This window comes from Rhineura floridana, chromosome 10, assembly GCF_030035675.1.
Source record: "Rhineura floridana isolate rRhiFlo1 chromosome 10, rRhiFlo1.hap2, whole genome shotgun sequence".
Classification (NCBI taxonomy): domain Eukaryota; kingdom Metazoa; phylum Chordata; class Lepidosauria; order Squamata; family Rhineuridae; genus Rhineura; species Rhineura floridana.
In genome coordinates this window covers 86,926,540-86,950,791 of record NC_084489.1, presented here as the reverse complement: position 1 = coordinate 86,950,791, position 24,252 = coordinate 86,926,540, and the positions used below count along the sequence as shown (strand labels likewise).

At 45.3% G+C, this 24,252-nt stretch overlaps 1 protein-coding gene across 1 annotated transcript in view; it reads right to left on the bottom strand.

Moving 5' to 3' along the window:
- Window positions 1-24,252, bottom strand: part of PTH1R (parathyroid hormone 1 receptor) — a 162,207-nt gene that overhangs the window by 19,567 nt on the left and 118,388 nt on the right. The window contains exons 3-7 of the mRNA XM_061586051.1: window positions 22,167-22,277; window positions 18,241-18,359; window positions 12,775-12,869; window positions 11,122-11,308; window positions 6,869-7,022 (exon numbers count right to left, since the gene is read on the bottom strand). Coding sequence (XP_061442035.1) covers window positions 6,869-7,022; window positions 11,122-11,308; window positions 12,775-12,869; window positions 18,241-18,359; window positions 22,167-22,277 — 666 coding nt within the window. The remainder of the gene's footprint in view (window positions 1-6,868; window positions 7,023-11,121; window positions 11,309-12,774; window positions 12,870-18,240; window positions 18,360-22,166; window positions 22,278-24,252) is intronic.

The following is a 24,252-nucleotide window of genomic DNA, read 5'->3' as shown; positions in this document are numbered from 1 at the left end:
GCCTTCCAGATGTTGTTGGATTCCAACTCCCAACACCCCCAACCAGCATGACCAGTGGTCAAGGATACTGGGAGCTGTAGTCCAACAACATGTAACTTGGCTTTCCCTATGGTGGAGATGGAAGGGCCTATCAATTTCAGTTCTGTCACTTTCTCATTTTTCCAGTCGTAAATTCAGTTTTCTTGGTTTCTGCAGCACTTTGAGAATTCTTCTTTTTTAACATCCTCATGAAAATTCTTCAGCGTGTTAGTGCTAATTTCTCCTAATAAACACGTTATTGTCTGCAGTTTTGACTTAGGCACACATTTTTGCAAGTAATTTCTCCTAATGCATTTTTGTATGTTATTTTCATGAACATATTCATTTTAATGCACACTTTCTCCTAATATATGCTTTTTTGTAAACCTTACTTAGCTGGAGAACGGCATCCCAAAATTCAGGTAAGTGTGAATTTCAAAGGATGGCTGTGTTTCAGTTCTCAGATTGTTTTGGAAAGAGCGAAGTTGATAAATTTGGCTTTAAGTGCAAACTGAATTGAATTTCACCCCCCCCCCATTCCTAACGTATGATAACCAAAATAAGCTGTGATGTTAAGGTTTTTCTTTGTAAAAAGACAGTGTCAAAACTTAAGCATAAAACTGCATACATTCATCTCCCTTTGCCCTTGCTTCTTCCAGCCCTGTGTTGCCCCTATCAACATTTACATTTGGAAGCTCCTTGAGGCAGAGAACTTGAGGAATATTGTTGCTATACACGGCAAAGAGCCACAGAACTGAAGATATTTTTACCTTCTTCATTACCCTCCCTCCCTCCCTCCCTCCCTTCCTCTCTCTCTCTCACACGTACTGCCATCTTTCCACAAAGCCTCAATTGTGGTGGCACCGCCGAAATTGACTTCTATAGTATCCACATTGTATGCGCTGTGCATCTCCAGTCCATCACACACAGTGTGTACAATGCAGGTCCTATAAGGTCAGGTCATCTCAGCTTTCACTGAGCTAAATGGAACTTCCATGGCCAGAGGCAGTATACCTCTGAGTGCCATTTCCTGGGAGGGGAGTACCAGCTGCTGGATGCTGGACTAAAATGGACCTCATCGTCATCCAGCAGAGCTCTTCATATCTTCCTGTGTGTGTGTTCCCTGTCCCAGAGTCCCTGAGGCCAGTTTTTGGAGCTGGGGGGAATGCGGCTAGAAAATAATAGAAAATAAAGCAACCAGAAGGCACCAGGAAAGGTGAGAATCCCTGGCTCCATGGACGTCCACCAAGGGGGGAGGGAAGGAGGGGTATGTCCCCCCATGATGAAACATAATCTCCAAATTCCCAGAGTAAGTTTCTAGCATTGATAGTGCCTGAGATACGAGACCAAATGAACAAGCATTGTTCTTTGTATTTTTATGCATGTGTGTGAAACTCTCCTGCTCCTCCCTTTCAGTTCTTTACTCCCCCCTCCAAATTCATGCAGACACCCATGCCTGGCTCTTGAGATTCGTTCCAGGCCGAGACAATCCAGAAGATTCATCCTGTCTGCCGATGTTGCCCGACCTCTTCCTTCCTATGTTTCAACAGGGCTCTGAAGTCCACAGGGCACCCAGTCCACAGCAGTCCACAAGCGTGACTCCCAGCCTGACACAACGAGGCATCTGGATCAAGCCCCAGGCTCCATGACACCATTTATTTATTTAGATGAGATTGGCTAGATTTAATTCGGTGAATTGAAAATGATTGTATTCTCTCCTGTTTTGGGAATGGTCAAGCTCTGGGCTGATAGAATTTGGGAGAATTCCGACAGTGACCTCCAGGGATCGACATCCATTTGTGCCTGCCTAGGACTTCCTCATCCACACGGCGATTTAGTGTGTGTCTGGTGCTACTTGCATCCCTTTGTCATTTGCATGGTTCACATGACATTGCAGGCAAGCAAAAGCTAGAACGCAGTTTCCCCCTTTAAATCCATATCACCCCAATCCGATTATAATGTGAAAAGGAAAGGAAAAATAGTCTCAGCTTCGCTGTGCTCCTCCATGTAGGTGCTTTGCTTAAATGTTTTTTTACTTATGCTCCACAGCAGCTGCCTACTTTGCCTTTCACTCACTCCCCCCTCTAATCAGTTTCATATACTTTTGTGTCAATTGCACCCCAAGGCTCTCCCCTAGCTGGAGAGGTGTGCAATTGACAAGAAACAATGAAACTGACAAAAAAATCCCTCCCCTTCTCTATTAGCAATATCTATACTCCAGAGGGAGTAAACATGTAAAATTGGGGCGGGGCCACAAGGAAACACCAACACTAAACCCTTCCAGAGGAATGCCTACTTATGTGAAAGGAAAACAGCGGATTGGAAGCTACCATTGAGCAAGAACTGTGGACTTTGAAAAGCTGTTGTGATGGTAAAAGCAGCTTCTTTAGTACGAAGTTAGGCTCCCGTGTGGATAAGCCCTAGATCTCTGGAGAAGACATCAGAAGAGAAAAAAGATCCCTCGGCCCCTTCAGCAACTGTGGCGGAAATGGTTTTCAGAGCAAAAACCTTTTCTAATCTCCCTCCTCGTTTCCAGACTAAGGCAGGTGCTCCCAGACTTCGTGGCCTGTAAATCGACAGTTGAGAAGGAACTGCATCTTCTACCTGTTCCATCTTCAAGTGTAAAAGTGACAAAGGCTCCTCCAGCTGGTAATGAGTACGGGCAACAAATTAATTAGTTCAGTGCTCAGTAGCAGAGCAAAAGTATCTCCTTTGCATGCAGAAAGTCCCGGGTTCAACCCCCAGCATCTCCAGGTAGGGCTAGGAACGTCCCCTGCCTGAAAACCTAGGAGAGCTGCTGCCAGTCGGTGTAGACAAGATGTGGGGAAGAGGATCCATTGGCAGGCTGGTTCCTGAACTCCCCAAGCCCTGTGGGCCATTTTGGGTGGGGTTGCTCACCTGTAAATTGCTTGGTGTCAGGTGTGTGCAGTTTGGGGAAAACAGCCTTGTGGGTCAAATTAGGATCTCCACCGAGCCTAGTTTGGCCCACGGGCTGCAGGTTCCTCACTTCTAGTGTGGAAAATATTGAGCTAGATGGACCAGTGGTCTGACTCAGTATAAAGCAACTTCCTAAGTATGTTCCTAAATAACCTTCCTGGGGAGCTAGGGTGGAAGAAGACCTCCTAAGTGGTTTTTCCAGTTTAAATGGCTTTTTCGTTCAGGATCCGTCATAAATGCATTGTGATTTGTTAAAGGGATTAGATCAATCCATGGAGGATAGGCCTAGCAATGGTTACGGATGTGCTAGAATTCTCCCCACTTCGGATTTGGAACCAAATTTCCCATTAATTCGCTTATTCTCTATCGTTGTGGATCGGATTTTTATGTAGCAATTTTCTGCTATTTGTAATTTTGTTTCTTAAAAAAAGCCTCTGAAATATTGATATTAAGAACAATAATTGTATAAATATTTCCTATCATATATTTTATTTATTTATTTATTTATATAATATTTATACCCCGCCCTACTTCCAGAGAACTCAGGGCAGCTTACAATTAAGAACCATAAACAATTAAAACAGTAATCATACAGATTAAGACGTTTAAAATGATTAAAAATCAAGAGAAAATAAAAATATTTGTCAATTTCAGTTAAAAGCTCATCTAAATAAAACAGTCTTCACCTGGGCACGAAAAGACAAAAGCGAAGGGGCCAATCGAACCTCATTGGGGAGGGAGTTCCACAATCTGGGGGCAGCCAGCGAAAAGGCCCTATTCTGTGTTTTCGCAAGAAGAACTTGCGGAAAAGATGGAATAGTGAGTAAGGTCTCACCAGATGATCTTAAAGTCCGGATAGGTTCATAGAGGGAGACACGATCTAACAGATAACCTGGACCTAAGCCGTATAAGGCTTTATAGTCAAAACCAGCACTTTGAATTGTGCCCGGAAACAAATTGGCAGCCAGTGGAGCTGGTATAACAGAGGAGTTGTATGTTCTCGGGGCCCAGCTCCAGTTAACATTCTGGCAGCAGCTCTTTGTACCAATTTAAGTTTCTGAGCAGTCTTCAAGGGCAGCCCCACATAGAGCGCGTTACAGTAATCTAATCGGGATGTAACTAAGGCATGTGTCACCGTAGTCAAGTCTAGCACGTCAAGGAACGGGCGCAACTGGCACTTTCAAAGCATTGATATACCCTGTATAATTATCAATATTTACTTTCAAAAATAGCAGTACTGATATCAGTATTTTTTAGGAGGGGAAAAAACGATAGGTAAAAGTGGCAAATAGCAGACAAAGAATTCAAATCGATACCGGCCACTTAAGTCGACAGAATGCTTTTGAAGCGGCACCAGCCAATGGATCCCATCCTTAGTGATGGTTAGCTAAGAATGGAACCTGCATGTCCAGAGGTAGTGTACCTTTGATGACCAGATGGTGGGGATCAACAAAGATGCTGATCAGTTGAAATGAGATTATCAAGTTCAAACTCCAACACAAGGGTTGGTAACTTTTTTTGAAAAAACCAAGGTTATATGCAACTGATTGTCAGGGATCCTAACCCCGAGCTGCAGCAGGGAAGAGTCTGGAGGATGGATTGTCCTTAAGGGAACAGGGCAGAATTAATTCATCGATCGTGAACACAATACAGTTGAGAGTAACCATCATGTCCTCTTGGGGGCATCTCAGAAACGTCTATTTTGAAACATTCTTGGTGACAGTACACTGGGTTAGATGGTCCTTTGGTCTGATCCAGAAAGGCAGTTGCTATGGGTGGAATTCAATGCTAGTCCTACCCAGAGGAGACTCGTTGAAGTCAATGAACATGACTAACTTATCTTCATTAATTTCTATGGGTTTTCTCTGAGTAGGACTTAGTTGACTACAATCCTATGCTCTTATGTTCTTAAGACACAGTTCCATCAAATGCGCAAAGCTGTACATTTGACTCAAATGTTGAATCCACTTCTCAGTGGTGGCCCCCAAATTATGGAAAGATCTTCCTGATGAGGTGCGCCTGGGGCCAACACTGTTATCTTTCCAGTGCCAGGTCAAGACTTTCCTCTTCTCCCAGGCATTTTAGCATGTGTTTTTAAATTGTTTTTTAAAAAAAATTAATTGTGTTTTTAAATTTTTTTGTGTGTTTTAAAATCTGTATATTTGTTTTTATTGTTTTTAGTTGCTGTAAACCGCCCAGAGAGCTTCGGCTATGGGGCGGTATATAAATGTAATAAATAAATAAATAAATAAAATAATGGACTGATGATTATCTATCTATCTATCTCTCTATCTCTCTATCTATCTAGTCCTTTTGCAATGTGAGATTATTTTCAAATATACAAGTTGTGAAGGAGGGGAACAGACAGCCATAGATGCAGAGCTTGACTGTTAAGTGGATGTGTGACATATCTCCTTCCTTGTTTTTGATGAGTTGATGCTATTTCCAGAGATTTCCCCCCCTTCCTTTGCACGCCTGTGTATGAAAACAGACAGACGTCAGCTAACTACCTGCCTACAGGCCATCCCCACATCCTGTTTTCAGCACCAACTCCACTTCCTGTGAAAATTGTAGGTTGCCATTATTGCATGCATCCACACATTCGAGGCAGCCCCTGCCTACTTTAAATAGCCATTTGGGGCACCTGAGGTTAGGGGAAGGAAGTGGGGAAAGGGTGAAAGAAAGCTGTATGAGGGACACCCCAGGAACCCCAAATCTGGTCGAGGCAGGCCTGCCCTGTGATGTTGGCCAACTGAAGAGAACATGTGGCAGAACCTTTCATTCCGGTTCCCCAGATGTTGGTCCTCCAAGTGCTGTTAGATTCCAACTCCCATCAGCCCCAGTAAGCATGGCCGATGGCCAGGGATGATGGGAGCTGTAGTTCAGTAACATTGGGAGGGGCAAAGGTTCAGCTTTAGTTGCTGCAAAATGGTAGCATCACCCAGTCTGGCTCTCTCTTCTACCTTGCCTTGTCACTGTTTTGGCCTGTCATGGACAGACGCAGGCCAAGTTCATAAAATTTTGCATCAGTCCAATGCCCTGAGCCAAAGAGCATGGCAGGGAGACCAGGAGCACAGACACTTCCAGAACAGCTTGCTTGTGACAAGGGACTAATTTTGTTCTTATTGCTTCTTTGCAATACAGGCTTATTTTCAAATGTACAGGTCGAGAAGGACTGGAGCAAGGAGGCATACAGGCAGCGTATGTTGTTTACATAGCATCAGTTTCCCCCAAAGCAAACAACTTAGACTTGGACCCCCCATTTCAGACACCTGCAAACTTTCATCTCCTTTACTGACTATATTCCAGGCCTAAAACATTCTTTTCTAGCCTCCACCCAGGCAGATAGGTGTGTTCTAGCAGCCACCAGCCATCAAAAGCCATTGAAGAATCATCAAGCTATTCGCGCCCACTGATGAAACATCTAGTCATCAGTGCCCATCTGAGGTGCCATGACCAGACAAGGTTACCTCTTCACTTTACACACAACAGTGTTTCTATTGCAACATATTCCAAAGGATTTGTTGTCGCTATTGAACAATGGCTTCCTTTTGGTCCAGTTCCACATTGGCTTGTAGACATACAGAAATTCTGTTCACATGGAATCGTCACAATAACGGATAGGTAGGCTCCCCTGGTTCAACTCATGAATTTATTTTTTTCTGTGCATTTTCACAAAGCTCTCAGAGGAAGATCAGAAAATCCAAACCCAGGAGCCTTCACTCACCCTGGGAAAGATGACAAATTTATTTCCCCCCCCCCAAATTCTGCTACTATTACTGAGGAGTCAATTTTCTGATATCCACAAGGCTGTGCAAACACACCCCACCCTTCTCCTCTACTAGCTCATCCCCTAAGCCACGAAGAATGCTCTGAGCTGTGGAATTAGGTGGGAAGGAGCACCAAGACTCACCCCAGCCAAATAATGTGAATCCCCAAAGGTACTTCTTCTCAGAGAAGAACGCCATGAAGATGAGGCTGTGAAGGTAGAGGCCTTCCACCAGAATCCAGTAGTAATTGGTGGCCAGGAAGTAGAGGAACAAGGTAACAGCTACCTTGCAACCCACCTGAGGGAGGCCAGAGAAGGAGAGGAAAAAAGGGGTTAACCAGTAGTGTAGTGGCAAATTCAGAAGTGCAGGGAGACTTCAGGATAGTCACGCCACACCCACTCACAGCCACCCCTCTTTTTCAACTTTCCCATGTCTCTCCATGTCAACTCACGAGTCCACACTCCACCACAACAGACATCCCTAGGAGCCAATCAGCATGAAAGGGGAGGCTATGTGTTAGCTACTGAGAAGAGTCTTCGCAGTGGCTGACTCAACTCCTTTCAGTCTGATTGGCCCCAATCAGCACAAAAGGACAAGGGGTTAAAACACTCCTTTTCATGCTGATTGGCTCATACATAGGGGCCTGGCTGGGACCCTGTTCCCAAAAAAGTAACAGCACTCAGGTCCTGTGTTTGGGCTTCCCATAACGGGGACCTGGTTGGCCACCATGAGAACAGAATGCTGGACTAGATGGGTCTTTGGCCTCATCCAGCAGGGCCCTTCTTATGTCTTTAATCCATGCAGAGTAGAATTTTTACAAGCTGTTTGGATTTTATTTTTATTTAATAAAGGCAGGGATCAACACAAACTGAGACCCATACCAATGGCACATGAGGTTACAAAAACACTCGTCCATTTCTCTTGGTATAGTCTAAAACCCAAACTCCCTTGGAGAGAGAAGTCAGCATGAACCATTGACCAGAGTCTGAATTCATAATCTGTCACCAGCCCTTGACCCAGTTGGATTAAAATCTGAAGGAGCACCTTGAACATCATCAGGGATGCCGCTCAACAAGATCAGCCTCAAAAGGTCTTCTCTCTATCCCACCAGTTAAAACAGCTAGACTGGTGAGGACTAGGGAGAGGGCTTTTACAATTGTGGCCCCCACCCTGTGGAATTCCCTCCCAAATGATCTCTGCCATGCCCCCTCTGTGATGAGCTTCCGCCGGGCCTTGAACACCCGGCTCTTCAGGCAGGCTTTTGAGGTGGGTTAGGTTTTATTATTATTGTTGAGATTTTTAATGTTTTAATGTATTTGTACGTTTTTATTTTGTACGTCGCCCAGAGTGGCTGGACAGCCAGCCAGATGGGCGACTAATAAATTTAATTAATAAATGAATAATAAATAAAAATAACAAGAGAAGCAGGGAAAAGATGTTGGGACTTGACTTAATTAACTGGAGGTGGGGTGGGGGTCTATAATGAGGCCATCTAGTGCCATCTAGTGGCTAAGGTAGAATAGCCACGATGCACATGAGATAATAATTTATTATTTACATAGCACCATCGCTGTGCATGACGGTTTATAGAATCCGGGTGGAAAGGTTCCCTGCTCCCTAGGAGGTCACAATCTACTGTATGATTTGACACAGAGGAAACAACTGAGGAAGCGGAGCAGGTGACCGCAGGGAACACATATGCAGTTATTTCAGTTCAAACGCCCTCCGGTTTATCTACCACAGGGCATGGGGGTGAGGGGGCTCTGCCAAAGGCATCCTGGCAAAGGTGGGTTGTTCTTTCTTTTTTTGAGGAGGGATTTGAAGGACGCAAGAGAGGTGGCACCACACAGGTGCTCTGGGGGAAAGGTCCAGGCTCGTGGGGCAGCGAGGGAGAAAGGGCGGAGTCATTCCAGGGCGCAGGAAGATCCTTTGGATGGTGGAGGGTCATGAAACTGGGGCAGCAAAGCATATAGGGAGAGAGGTGTTGGAGCAGAAGTCGGGGGACAAAGCCATGGAGGGCTTTGCAGGTAAGGAGAAAGGGCTTGTGCTGGATCTGGGGAAGGGCTGTAACTCAGTAGCAGAACATCTGCTTTGCATGCAGAAAGCCCCTGGTACAATCCCTGGCAACTTCAGGTACGCTTCCTTGCAGACAATATGGAGCTAGACGGAACAATGGTCTGTTTCAGGGTAAGGCCTGTGCCTCCAACACAGAACAGGGATGATGAACCTCATGCCTGGGGCCCATATGCCACCCTCCTGGCCTCTCTAGCTGAGCCCTGAGACCCCCCACCCGGGCCACAGCCTTCCCCAGCCATGCCCCCCTCTCTCCAGGGCTCTGCTTTGCATCCTCCTTGAGTGCCAGGTTGGAGAGTGTCTTTGATAATGCGTCTTGCTTGCGTGCACGGAGGACAGAGGGGGCTCCCAATTTTTTCTGTGTGTAGAAACTACCTTACTATATTAAGGTCAAACTCAAACGTGTTACTCTGTCAGCTTTTGCTTCTGGCCTTACTGAGCCACCACTGGCCTGTGGCCCCTATTAGGTTGCCCAGGAGGAAATGCTGCCCTGGGGGGATGCTGACGGCTCCCCACCCCTGACACTGACCATCCTTTCTGAAAGGAAGGAAAGAAGACAGACCTGCAGGAGCATCCCCAGCTGATACTCTGTCCAAAGCGACAGCTTGGATTTTAAAAGGTGGTTTCCGAATTCACATCTGTGACCTCCTACTGCTGAAGAATGAATCGAAGAGCAGCAAAGGGAGATTTCACAGCCCCCTGTTAAATTTCAGACGGAGGGTGTGTGTGCAGAGCTGCAGTGACAGTGAACATGCCTTCTGGTTCTTGAACGTCTTCTCTTGCGATGTGCCTTTTGACATTTTGAAAGCACTTGTCAAAGTGTCTTAGGGGCTCAGACACGATAAGTGAGAGGCACAAATCTAGAATCATAGAATAGTAGAGTTGGAAGGGGCCTATAAGGCCATCAAGTCCAACCCCCTGCTCAATGCAGGAATCCAAATCAAAGCATTCCCGACAGATGGCTGTCCAGCTGCCTCTCGAAGGCCTCCAGTGTCAGACAGCCCACTACTTCTCTAGGTAATTGGTTCCATTGTTGTATGGCTCTAACAGGAAGTTTTTCCTGATGTCCAGTCGAAATCTGGCTTCCTGAAACTTGAGCCCATCACTCTGTGTCCTGCACTCTGGGACGATCGAGGCCCTCCTCTATGTGACAACCTTTTATGTACTTGAAGAGTGCTGTCATATCTACCCTCAGTCTTCTCTTCTCCAGGCTAAACATGCCCAGTTCTTTCAGTCTCTCCTCATAGGGCTTTGTTTCCAGTCCCCTGATCATCCTTGTTGCCCTCCTCTGAACCTGTTCCAGTTTGTCTGCATCCTTCTTGAAGTGCGGAGACCAGAGTTGGATGCAGTATTCAAGATGAGGCCTAACCACTGCTGAATAGAGGGGAACTAATATTTCACGTGATTTGGAAACTATACTTCTGTTAATGCAGCCTAAAATAGCATTTGCCCTTTTTCCAGCCACTCCGCACTGTTGGCTCATATGAGCCAACACTGCGACATGTCTGCAAAAAAGGCAAATGCTATTTTAGGCTGCATTAACAGAAGTACAGTTTCCAAATTGCATGAATTTTCTTTAGTGTCTTCTCTTGCGATGTGCCTTTTGACATTTTGAAAGCGCTTGTCAAAGCGTCTTAGGGGCTCAGACACAAATGCAATACCCATGCTAGGAACATATGTTGCCCTGGGCTCCTGCTGGGAGGAAGGGCTGTATATAAATCAAATAATGAAAAAATGAAAATGGACTGCCTTCAAGTCGATCCCGACTTATGGCTGCCCTATGAATAGGGATTTCATGGTAAGCGGTATTCAGAGGGGGTTTCCCATTGCCTCCCTCTGAGGCTAGTCCTCCCCAGCTGGCTAGGGCCTGCTCAACTTGCCACAGCTGCACAAGCCAGCCCCTTCCTTGTCTGCAACTGCCAGCCGGGGGCAACTGGGCTCCTTGGGACTCTGCAGCTTGCCCACAGCTGCACAGGTGGCAGGGCACGTAACCCTGAGCCACTCACTGTGGGGTGATCTTTAGCTGGCCCTTGACACCCAGGAGACACGAGCAGGGACTGGAACTCACAGACTCTGGACTCCCAGCCAGGCTCTCCTAAATAAACAAACTGTCTTAGAGATTGGGGGAGGGGGCGCTAGGGTCAGCCAGCAAGCAGGCCATATGATCAAACAGGGATTTTGTGGTGCCCACAACAGTTTCTTAGATGCCCAAAGACGTCCCTAGGCTCCAAAAGTTGGGAACCCCTGTTCAAACCCATTCCTGCATGAATTGCTGAGTCTGGTTGATGGGTTTTGCAGAGACTGGCACCAACGGACTACTCACGAGCGGCGACTTGTCTGGTGGAGGCGCCTCAGTGATGGACCTGAAGTCTTCTTCCGAGATCCGCTCCATCTCCTCCAGCGCCGAGCCAGAGTACAGGACGGCGTCCTTCACAAAGATGCTGATGGCTCGAAGCATGAAGGAGACAAAGAGGTGCATGTGGATATAATTCCGGGTACAGTGCAAGCGCCTGGAATGGAAAAGAGAAGGAGGGTGACTCAGGGCGGGGACTACAAGTGAGGAGAGCCATCTTCTAAACCTGTCACAAGGATGTCCCACTGCTAACCCTTCCCAGGAGATGCAGCCGTCCAGACACCTCTTCATCGGACCCTACCCGCAGGAGAAATTTGAATGGGAGCGGGATGCGGACTCTGATTTTTGCAAGGATCTTTGCTTGGGGCACCTCCCTCCACATTCATGGACATTTACGTCGGCTCCGTTAGGCGGAAGAGCCATAGCCCAGTGGTAGAACATCTGCCTTGCATGCAGAAGGTCCCAGGTTCAATCCCAGACAGCATCTCAAGGTAGGGCCTGACAGAGCCTCCCTGTCTGAAACCCCAGAGGGCCACTGCCAGTCCGTGTAGATAATACTGAGCTAGGTTGGACCGATGGTCTGACTCAGTATAAAGCAGCCACCTGACAGCACCTTGCAGATGTGTTCAGTGGTCTATGAAATGGGGCAAAATGCGTAGACATAGTCTCCAACAAGCAGGTGGCTGACTTTCAGATCAGTCCATAAATGCACACCCCTCTCTCTTCCTGTTCTTCTTGCCCTTACAGAAGCCTCCCTGACCCTTCTTCTCCCCTTCATGCTTCTCAGACACCTCTTCTTTTTCTGCAGTCTCCCTAGGTGTCATGACCCTGGAGCTTAGCAGCGACCTGGACACTGAGTTGGAGGCTACGGTGTAACCAGCTGAGGATCTGGACTCAGTTCCTGGCTCTGAGCCTGATTCCAGTGAGCAGGGGACCACTGAACAAGATCCCACAGCCCCAGGTCCCATCTTTACCCTCCATCCAAGCAAACAAGAGTCATTATTAGAGTTGGGGGGGGCAAATGTGATGTGGTTCACATTTAAAGACCATTTTTTAAAATCAAATTTGCGCTTTCTGAAAACACTAGGAATACCGAAACACAGCCATCCTTCAGAATTTGTACCCATCCGAATTTTGTGATGCGGTTCTCCAACCAAACACTGTTCACAAAAATGCATGTCTTGCGGGAAAATGTGCATAAAAATGAATATATTAGTGAAAATAGCATTCCAAAAATACACTGTATTAGGAGAAGTTGCTTGCAAACATTGCTGCAGAAATGTGGAGAACTGAATTTAAGGCTGGAAAAATGAAGTACGAGCAAAATGAGCAGATCCTCCCATCCCAAGCTCAAGGAGGGTGCAAATCAGGACTGGTGAAGGGTGTAGCCGAGGGCCAGATGGAGGCCTTAAGGGCCATATTTGGCTCCTGGATCTGCTTCACACAAACACAGATACACTTCAAGGCTAACACAGATGACAGTATGGACAAGAACAGTGGACACTGGTGGCTGAAGCACCTTGGACAGCTCCTTGAAAGTTTGGACAAACCCGGAATGGATTCACTGCCCCACTGACATTGGAGCCAGCAGCCTCCACTGGACAAGGAACTGGAACTGCTTACCTGAAATATCCTAGGATAAGGACAGCGATGGTCAGGGACCCCAACGAAATGGAATAGCCAATTGTATAAATCACATAAAGGCGATAGAAGACTTCCTGTAGCGAAGACAAAGTGGATGTAGAAAAAGGAAAAAGAGCGTTAAGGGAATTGCATTGGAAAGCTGTCATTCATTGTCTTTCTCTGGCTGCAGGGCTTAAGTGGTGGTCAACATGAGGAAGAATGGACGGGCACTGTGAGAAAATACAGTGGAATTCTGGGACATTACTTCACTCATGTCCATCAAGAACCTTAAAGTCCTCGCAAAAACTCTTGATAACGGTTCAGACCATTTGGATCGCCGTGCTTAAAAGTCGTTGCTGCTTGTCAACTAAAACGAAATATGAAGTGAATTTGTGGATTTGTTCAGTGAGGGTTGGGCAGGAGAACGTCTTGTGAGCTTGGGCCTCGTATCTTGAAACTGCAGCCTTTGGAGCACAGCAGTTCAGATGCCGTTCCAGCATCTTTGATCGCTGCTGTCTTGACCACACCTTCCATGGATCTCTCTCTCCCATCCACACAGCAGGAGAGCATCTCTGAGACCAAGGCAACAGCTACGTAACTTGCCTAGTAGAAGGTAGCTGACTTCCTCAGGGCATATTAGTCAGGGATGGAGGCAGACAATTGTTTTCTTAAGGGAGCTTCAAAACTGGAACACCCAAGGCATCGTTGCCCTTGCTGTACACAAACATCTCTTTTGCCACAATTTCATCTGGTTGAACAGGTTTTTAGAAAGAAGAACCTGCAAAATCTGTTTTCAAGAGGGAATGGCAGGTTGAGTGTACAACAGGCCCACTGTCAAGGTCCACTAGAGACAGGGCATTTTCTGTGGTGGCTCCTTATCTCTGGAACCTTCTCCAAAGGATGTATGCATAGCTCCATCTTTTCTCGCTTTTAAGCAGGCATTTAAAACACAGTTGTCTCAGTCTGCGTTTTACTAAAAGTGATGTGCTGAGCTTTGAACTGTTGCTGGTTTTGATTTAGTATCTAGATTGTTTTACTTACTTGATTACTATGTTTTTATTCCACTTTTCAGGCAATTATTCTCTCCCAATAGATCTGAACTTACAAGATCTGAACAGGGTGGTTCACGACAGATGCTATTGGAGGTCGCTGATTCATAGGGTCGCCATAAGTCGTAATCGCATTGAAGGCACGTAACAACAAAATTGCCTCCCAAAGTCACTCAAATCAATTAAGAACTGAGAGGGAAAAAAAGAGAGATATTTAAAAGAGGTTTTATATTGTTTTAATGACGTTGGTAGGATTGTCTCCAGACTGTCAGTATTTTCCAGCAGGGAGTTTGTGCAGTTAGAGTGGATTAGAGTCCTCTTGTCACTTTAGCTCAACAAATCCATTTAAAGGACAACCATGGACTTTTTGCGGTTAGGAAAGTGACAATCACTGAAAAGTGTGAGACAATTAAATGATTAATGGGAAGACGTGTAAACACCACGATAGCAAGATGAAGGCTCATCACTAATCAGAACAAACGCTCAGTAAAGACTGGATATAGTCTAAGCTTTGTGCGAGCAAATCAGGATGAATGCTCAATAAACAGGTGGTCTGGAGGCACCGTAGGCCAATTTTGGAGGGCTTTGCCCTGAACGGTGGCATATGAATGTCTTAAATAAATAAACAAATTCAGATTCAGAAAATCTATGACCAATCTCTGGCCGAGATCAGTGGCTGGGTACACATCACACATTGAGAGCACATGATTTCCCCCGAAGAGTCCAGAAAACTGTAGCTTCCCCCCCCCACAGACCTACCCTTCCCAGCACCCTCAACAAACTACAGTTCCCTGCATTCTTGGGGGGGGGGAGTCATGTGCTACTGAGTTACAGCTGTATGTTGTGTACACAGCCAGTAACTTTCTATAGTTTCTGGACCCCTTTCCTCTCCGCCCGCTAGGAAACCTCCCTTCCCTTCCTCTAGCAAGTTTCAAATAACACAAGCAACCCAGGTTTTGAAATGACATCTCTGGTTTTCAGTCTGGGCTGCAGAGTAATGCTCCTCTGGAATGCTAACTTCAGCCCTATTACATCAGAATCCCCAAGACCTGGGAATGTTTTCCTGGCCGTATCCACCGCTGGAACGGTGTGTTTGCCAATGTTAATCTATTCAGAAACTAAATAAACAGAAAGGCAACAACTGTGGTTGAAGCGGCCGGTAGGCGTGGACCCAGCAAGGCCATGGATTTTCCATGTGCAGGCACAAGGCAAGTTTCCCACAGGGGAGTCAGGTAGCTCCGCTGCACCAGTGCGTTGCTTCTGCTGTGTGAGAGAGTGAACCAGCTCATCATTTGTAGCATTTGACGTCTGCAGCGTTCAGAGCAGGAGTGGGGAAACCTTTCCCTGAGGGCCACATGCCCTCTCTAGAGACCTTCTAGGAGCCACATTCTAGTGACGGGCAAGGCCAAAGGGAAAAGCAGGCAGAGCAATGGATGTGACTCATCTCTTTGTATAGGTTCAATTCCTGGCATCTCTAGTCAAAAGGGTCTCATGCAACAGGGAGGAAAGAGACCTTCTCCTGAGTGCTTGGAGGGTTGCTGCCCATCAGAGGAGACAACTCTGGCCTTGGTGGGCCATCAGAACCTAAAAGGAGCCCTACTGGATCAGAGCACATCAGAGTCCCACATCTTGGGTCCCACAGTGACCAACCAGGTGGGAAGCCTGCAAGGAGGATAACAGCGCCCTCTTGCTGGCATACAGTAGCTGCATATCTTAAGTATGGGGAAGCAGACTAGGCTTGATGGGTCTGATCTAGCAAGGTTCTTGTGTACTTATGAACCCAAACCATGCGCCATGGTCTGTGCGTGTGTAATATAAGTAAAGGAAGAGAAATTGGGTGGGATGCAGAGAAATGTGGAAAACCTAAGGAGAGCCCAAATCCTAACACTGAGACAGTTGTAAACAAATGAACAAAACAAACGGAGGAGAAAACTCCTTAAAGAAATGCAAAAGAAATGATCAGACTTTCCTTTGATTCTGCAGAACCATACGACAATGGAACCAATGACCTAGAGAGGTAGCGGGCTGTCTGACACTGGGCCAACAGTATGAGCCAACAGTTCGATGTGGCTGCAAAAAAGGCAAATGCTGGTTTAGGCTGCATTAACAGAAGTATTGTTTCCAACTCGTGTGAAGTATTCGGCACTGGTTAGGGCTCATCTTGAGTACTGCATCCAGTTCTGGAGACCGCATTTCAAGAAGGATGCAAACAAACTGGAACAGGTTCAGAGGAGGGCAACAAAGATGATCAGGGGACTGGAAACAAAGCCGTATGAGGAGAGATGGAAAGAACTGGGCATGTTTATCCTGGAGAAGAGAAGACTGAGGGGAGATATGATAGCTTTTTCAAGTTCATGAAAGGTCACATAGAGGAAGACTGGGATCTCTTCTCGATTGTCCCAGAGTGCAGGACACGGAATAATGGGCTCAATTTACAGGAAGCCAGATTTCGACTGGACATCAGGAAAAACTTTCTAACTGTTAGAGCCATACGACAATGGAACCAATGACCTAGAGAGGTAGTGGGCTCTCCGACACTGGAGGCCTTCAAGAGGCAGCTGGACAGCCATCTGTCAGGAATGCTTTAAGTTGGATTCCTGCATTAAGCAGGGGGTTGGACTTGATGGCCTTATAGGCCCCTTCCAACCCTACTATTCTATGATTCTATGAAGTCAGAGAGCCAGGAAATGACAAGGACATCACATTGCACAGAAACTCAAGATTAACCAGGATGTGGGGCTGCCTCAAAAACAGCCACTTTGCAGCTTCATGTCCGGGATGGTATCTAGTGCGTGATTTGATGTCATTGTGAGTTTCCCTGCTTCTTTCTATCAAGTGGTCAGTGAAGTGGATCAAGGTCAGGAAAACATGAAGCACGATAGGGATGGATCTGTCAGTTTCAGTTCTCTCTGTTCCTCATTTTTCAGATCTTCAGTTCTCCACATTTCTGCATCAGTTTGCAATTTTTTAAAGAAAAACAACAATCCTCATGAAATTCTTCAGTATTGTAGTATGAGTTTCTCCTAAGAAGGTTTTAAGTAATGTAGACATTTTTGCAAGCCATTTCTCCTACTATAATGCATTTTTGTATGCTTATTTTCACTAAAATATTCATTTTTATGCACACTTCCCCTAATGTATGCATGTATGTAAACATTCTTTGGTTGGAGGACTGCACTGCAAAAGTTGGATTAGTGTGAATTTTGAAGTGTGAATTTTGAAGGATGGCTGTGTTTTGGTTCTCATATTGTTTCAGAAAGTGTCAATTTGATAGTTGTTATGTGCCTTCAAGTCGATTTTGACTTATGGCGACCCTATGGATCAGCGACCTCCAAGAGCATCTGTCATGAACTGCCCTGTTCAGATCTTGTAAGTGCAGGTCTGTGGCTTCCTTTATGGAATCAATCCATCTCTTGTTTGGCCTTCCTCTTTTTCTACTCCCTTCTGTTTTTCCTGCATTATGGTCTTTTCTAGTGAATCAGGTCCTCTCATGATGTGTCCAAAGTATAGACTGGCTTTAAATGTGAGCTGAATCACATTTCTCCCCCACTTATAGAGCACAATGGCGTCAGATGCAATTTGTGTTACTGAACTTTACAAAAGTATAGTTTACATGTGGGGGAGGGAGCAGCCATGTATTTTCAATTCTACCCCGTTCTGGCCTCACTGGATGCATGGTTTAAGACAGGGGTCACCAACCTTTATGGGCACATTTGCACACCAGAGAAACTATGATGGGCACCATGCACACGCATACTGCAACCACACACTCCTTATTTAGTTTTATTTCAGCAATTTATATACCTCTTAATTACAGTTGTCTCTAAGTGGTGTACAGGAAACTCAGGCCAATAAAACTGAAAATGAGTTAAACCTATAAAATCAGAATTTAGTTAAAAAGCCTGCTGGAATAAAAAAAAGCCTTTAGTTCAACAGGGAGGGGGCCAGTCTAACCTCAACTTTGCCACCTTGATCTTTTAAATTTGTTCACTGCCCTCCACTGCATCATCATATGTGGTGTAGCTTTCTGACATCATCAACAAAACCACATGGCTCCCCCAGAGCTTGGAAAAGTTGCTACAACTCCCATCAGCCCCAGCCAGCATGGCCACTGCATTGGGCTGATGGGAGCTGTAGTTCAAAAAAAGTAACTTTTCCAAGCTCTGGGCTCCCCATACTAAACCAGATTAAGCGCCAGCGAAGGAAAATGAGGATGTGGAGATCAAGAACAAATAACGTCCCTTGAAATTCTGCTTTAGGTGGAAACTTTTGCAGGAGTTCTAATATGCGTTGAGACTGAGCCTAGGCAATGGAACATGTTCTGCAGCTGAGCTTTGCATGCGACAAGGCCAAGACCAAGCTTAGATTAAGCGATGCACACAACCCTGATGAAACAAAACAAAACAAAACAGCTCACCCTCTCCCGGGTATCAATGGTGAGGAACTTGGCACATTCAGTGTAGTTGGCCCAAGTGCGGTTGTTGCTGGTCACCAGTGCCCAGCTGCCGTTCACGTCACACCGTCGATAGGCATGGCCTAAAAAGGGGAAACGAGTTCAGACAAGTTAGGGGTGGACAAACTGGTTCATTTCCGTTTCTCATTTTTCAAGTCTTATGTTCAGTTCTCCACAATGCCACATCACTTTGTGAATTTTTAAAAAAATCCTCATCAGCATGTTGCTGTGTATTTATCCTAATATACACACTGTTTGCGAAGCAATTTCCCCCAATATTATGGATTTTTGTATGCTGTTTTCATTAATGTAGATTTTTTAAATGCAGACTTTGCCCTAGCATGTGCATTTGTATACACATCCCTTGACTGTGGCTCCAACTGCACTATACACTATGCGAGACAGGGCCTTTTTGGTGGCTGCCCCTAGGGTTTGGAATTCCCTTCCAAGGGAGGCAAGAATGGCCCCCTCTTTACTGTCCTTTCGTCAACAGGTGAAGACTTATTTATTCCAGCAGGCTTTTGGAGTAGAAGTTGTTTAAGACAGGACTTCTAGAGGTATCCCATATTGTTTTACTGTTTGATTACATTATTCTTAAATTGGTTTTAGGTATTTTTAGGTGATGTTTAATTGTTTTAATGCTATAAGGAGTTTAATTCTATTTTAAATGTAGATCTTTATATGTCCAAATTATATGTACCCATTTTTAGTTGTAAGCCGCCCTGAGTTCCAGTTTTGGAAAAAGGGTATAAATAAAGGTAATAATAATAATAATAATAGTAGTAGTAGTAGTAGTAGTAGTAGTAGTAGTAGTAGTAATAGTAATAGTAATAGTAATAGTAATAGTAATAGTAATAATAGTAATAGTAATAATAATAATACATTTAAAGCCGTACCATACCACTTTAAACAGCCATGGCTTCCCACAAAGCATCCTGGGAACTGTAGTTTGTTAAGGACGCTAAGAATTGTAAGGAGACTCCTGTTCCCCTTACAGAGCTATAATTCCTAGAGTTTCCTGGGAAGAGGGATTGGTTGTTAAACCACTCTGAGAATTTTAGCCCTGTGATAAGGGTCTCCTAACAACTTTCAGCACCCTGAGCAAACTACAGTTCCCAGGATTCTTTGGGGGAAGTCATGACTGCAAAAAGTGGTATAATACTGCTTTAAATATAAGGTGTAGATGGGACCTGAAGAATGCATTTCAAAATTCAGAGCAATGTGAATTTCAAAGGATGGTTGTGTTTTCAGTTTGCAAATTGTTTTGGAAAGTGCAAATTAAATGGATTCGCCTTTAAATCTGAACTGAACTGAATCCCCCCCCTCATTTAGTGGTGATGTGTGGCTTCTTGCTAAAGCCTGCTCTACACATGCAATAAAATAATTGAGGGGTGAGATGGGGTGAAGAACAAGGCAGCACAACACTGAGATGACAGAATGGGAAGAACCACCTTAGACTGAAGGCGTGGGGTCATATTTTTAAAAATTAAAATAATTAACATTAAATCAAAATGAAAAGAAAGGAAGTAACACATAAAGACAAAGTAGCATAACCTGATACAAAAATATTTATGCACACAAATAATTAAGTAAAACAATTTGAAAATTATTTTGATAGTAGATCCATCTATTGTATAGCTGTGTGAGTGCATAACCACAAAATTCCTAGCAAGGCATATGGTCCAACCTTGTTTTGCATCTCATTACACCCATACATAATAAAAACACTACATTTTCAATGGAACGATTGTTAAAGTATGAATGAATGAATGAATCTTTATTTTTACCCCGCCCTTTTTCCAAAACTGGAACTCAGGGCGGCTTACAAATAAAAACTACACATAGGTAAAAAAATATACAATTAAAATAGAATTAAACTATTCGCGACATTAAAACCATGAAACATACACTTAAGATACTAAGACACTTTAAAACATTAAGAATAGGACCATAGAACAATACAACAGACCTTATGAGGCCCTATCTTAAACATCTTCTAGTCCAAAAGCCTGTCGGAATAAAAAAATCTTTGCCTGCCGACGGAAGGATAGCAAGGAAGGATAGCAAGAAAGTACCTCCCTTCCCTTACTCTGACAATACTGGTTAATTTCATCATTTGCACCGCTTCCCGTACCATCGAAATCCAACCCTTTAGAACTTTTGCACTGAATCCCCACCACCACCATAGCAGATTGCCATAGGGCCAGCTATTAGAAGGTGTATACCTATTTCCTTGCATTTTAACATGAATAATTGTTCAACATTACCAAACAGTATAATTATTGGATCTGCTGGTAAATCATATCCGGTTATAAACTGTGGGATCATATTTTTTAAATGCTTCCCTATGGAAAATCTCCCTGCAAAGAGAAAAGTAGGACAACAGGGCTAGGCTAGAAGTTTTCTCCTTGATGACCGAGGTTTTTTGTTTTCTGTAAACATGCAGGGAGACTTGCTTTTTAACCGTGGGGGCCCTTCACAAATGGAATCTAGTGCCCGCCCCCCCCCAGCTTCAAATGGTATAGTCTTACTCTAGCAGCTCAGCATTCCACCACTTTATTCTCATGTATGCCTAGACCAGGCTGAAGCAGCAAAACTGGACCAGCTCACTGCGAGACTTTCACATGAGGTGAGAGGGGAGCTGCATCAAACCACCATTACCTCTATTTCCGATGTTCAGGTTGTGAGTGCCATTATTTAGGTAAGTAGAGCCACAGCACCCACACACAAGAGGGAGGCATCAGCAGGCTCAGGGGAACTCCAAAAGTAAAAGCCAAACTGTCTCATTTGGCAGTGGATGTGCAATGTGCAAGTCTCATCACTCCTCTTTTGGACAACCCGCATCTCGCACCTGGAAGGCTAGTTCTGATGTTGCAGGTGCCCATGGTGTCTCAGAGTTGGATCGCATGCCTCTCCGGCAATGGTTGGATAAGGGCAGAAGCGGCTTGCAAGGTGGGATGGAGCCACTTCGCTAGCTTGCTGGCAGATGGGTCGCTGTTACTTGCTGGGAGTGTGAGGGTGTCAGCACTTGAATATTGCAGATATTCAAGTCCAGGGAGAAAAGAAACTGATAATAATTTACTGGGTAAATTGAGCAGAACCAGTATGTAACATGAGGATAAACAGAGAGCTTTTGTCTTTCTTACAGGGTTCAGGCCTTGCTCATAGCAGGAAGACATACAACTATACAAACAGGGGAAAACTCCCTCAGAACTACACAGCCAAACAGAGCATGAATTCTCTCAGCAAGAATCATAACAAAAGTACTAGTTGCTAGGCAACACCTCCACCCCCCCTTGGTTGTCTGACTTATTGTAAACAGAATTAACCCTTCTGTTCCTAACTGAATGATCCCTGCTATTGTACTTCCAAAAAGGGGTGAATTGCTAAGCAGACGTACTGGCCAGAGTGCTGGATTTGCTTCGCTAGTGCATTTGCACTGTGCCAACCTCCCAGCTGCCTCACCCCACCTTCTGTCCCTCCCGGTAAGCAACAGCAACCCATCTGATTGGAAACTAGCATATTGACTCAGCCTCACCCAGTGAACAGCGTCTGGATTAGTGCAGGCAACGGATAGGATGGAGCATATGGGAAGATGTCAGGTCAGCTCTCATGACTCTAGGTGTTGTCAGAGTAGATTTGATGTGATCCATGCTTCCCAGTAAAGTTTCCAAACAGCAGAGAGTGGAAAACACGCCATTTTTCCCAACAGAAGCTCTAGCCCATAGACAAAAGCTGGGGCAAAGAGCAGATAATGCAACCCAGAAGCAAGAGAGGCTCACCAAGACCAGAAGTCCAGTTCTGGATCATACCCACTGCCCGTGCTCCTTACCGAAAGAGCTCATCTTATTAAACTGCGTGAAAAACCTGTGCCACAACAAGAGATTTACCTTCGTGGTTGAAGTCATAGATGTATTTTGGACAGGGCATGGCCACCACCTGTCCTGGGGCTCCTTCGGGCCAGCAGATGAGGTTGTCCCATTCGGGGACACAGAATCCATCTACAAGAGAAAAGCAAAAACGTAGAAGGGCTGCGTTAGAGACATAGATGTCAATTACGCCAGAGAAAATTCATAAGTCTGATGGAAACGTTTTGTCTGCATCCCTCAAAATTCCTTGGATGTTTTGCCCAGATAGGAAGCTTCAAATTCACCTCAACATTTCACCATCAGCCGAACACAGCAGCAGCTTAGTGATGCACAGAACCCTTCAGGGAGAAATGTTGCTCCCCAAGTGATTCGCACTGCAGAAATTTTGCAAGTCTGATCAAAAATCTTTGTTTGCACCCCTTGAAATTCCTTGGCCAGTTTGCCCAAATCAGAACCTCCCACTTGGCCTTGACATTTCACCCTCAGCTGAACACAATGGCAATTCAGCGACGCACAGGACCCAACCCTTGGCTTGCTGGGCAACGGAGATGAAACAAGCCCTCAGCCCAACATTTAGGCCTTAGTTTTAGGCAAGGGATTTGTGGAGTTTGGCTCATAAAATGCCCTGCTCAAAGAACATTTGCTTTGTTGGAGAGAAAAAAGGCCTTGTTTAGTTTTATTTCTTAGCCACAAGGCCCGGCTGCCTGGAAATGAGGCAGCGGAGTGCTCTGTGAGACCCTGATGAGAAATGGCATTGAGATGGAGCTTGCAGAAATGCTACAAACAGTCTTTAGCAAACAGCAAGCGACCAATTCCTGCTACCCACAGGGTACAGGGGGCTTGGCGTTCTTCACATCTTCCCATTTTGGGATGTGAAAGGGAAGGTGGTGTTTGGATTTGATGAGGGGGGGAGTTAAGGCAAATGTTGCCACCACGTTGCGCTGGTGTTTGCTTTTTCAGCTGCTCACTTCTCCCAGGCTGCTAAAGTCACTGATGAATGTTACAAGAATACCTTTACTAATGCAATCCATTAGAAAATAAGAGCATAAGAACCTGGCTGCAGGATCAGGTCAAAGGCCTGTCACAGTCCAGCATCCTGCTTGCACAGTGGCCAGCCAGCTGCTTGTGGGAAGCCCAGAGCTTGGAAAAGTTACTTTTTAAAAACTACAACTCCCATCAGCCCCAGCCAGCATGGCCAGTGGATTGGGCTGATGGGAGTTGTAGTTCAAAAAAAGTAACTTTTCCAAGCTCTGCTGAAGCCTGCAAGCAGACTCTGATCAGAATCTTGTGGCTTCCAGCAACTGATATTATTCAGAGGCATCCTGCCTGACAGTGGGGGTAGATCATAGCAATTATGGCCAGTAGCCACCAATAACCTTATCCTCCATGCATTTCTCTAGACCTCTTTTAAAGCCCCCCCAACTTGGTCGCTGCCATTCCTTCATGTGGGAGCGAATGGCATAGTTTATACACGGTGGTGTAAGCTTTGAATCTTTGTTTCTTGACATCTTTTTTAGAAGCCTTACCATCGGAGTATGGCAGGTGGGCAAAATGGAACAGCTTCCCACCCCTCCCTTGGTGAGACACTGGACTTCCTGCAGCTTTCACTCAGCTGAGGCTGAATGGGAGCCTCTCTGCCATCCTGACTCTCCAGCAAGGCATTCAGAATTTGGCGTCTGAATTTGCTTGTTTTCCTCTGCCCTCTCCAGCCTTTTCCTTTTGTGCTGTGTCTCTTCTTTTTAACAGCAAGCCTAAAGGGCAGTGAAGGCTGGTGGCTCTGATGTCACTTCAGCAGTGAATCCACTCAGGGTTTTAGTCTGAATTTTCAAGGAGCGGTTCAAGGTTCAAGGATGGCTCCTTGAAAGTTCAGACTAAAACCTGGAGTGGATTCGCTGACCCATTGACATCAGAGCCACTAGTTCCCACTGCTAAAGGGGAATGACTGTGCTGTTTTAATTGATCTGTAAGCTGCTCTAGAAGCTCTGCTGGCTGAAGAGAGAGGTATAAATGCTTCACATAAAGAAACTAACAAATAACTAAGCACAGGGCCAGATTAAGGCCAACTGATGCCCTAAGCTCAGCCCAATAATGGTGCCCCCCTCGGCCC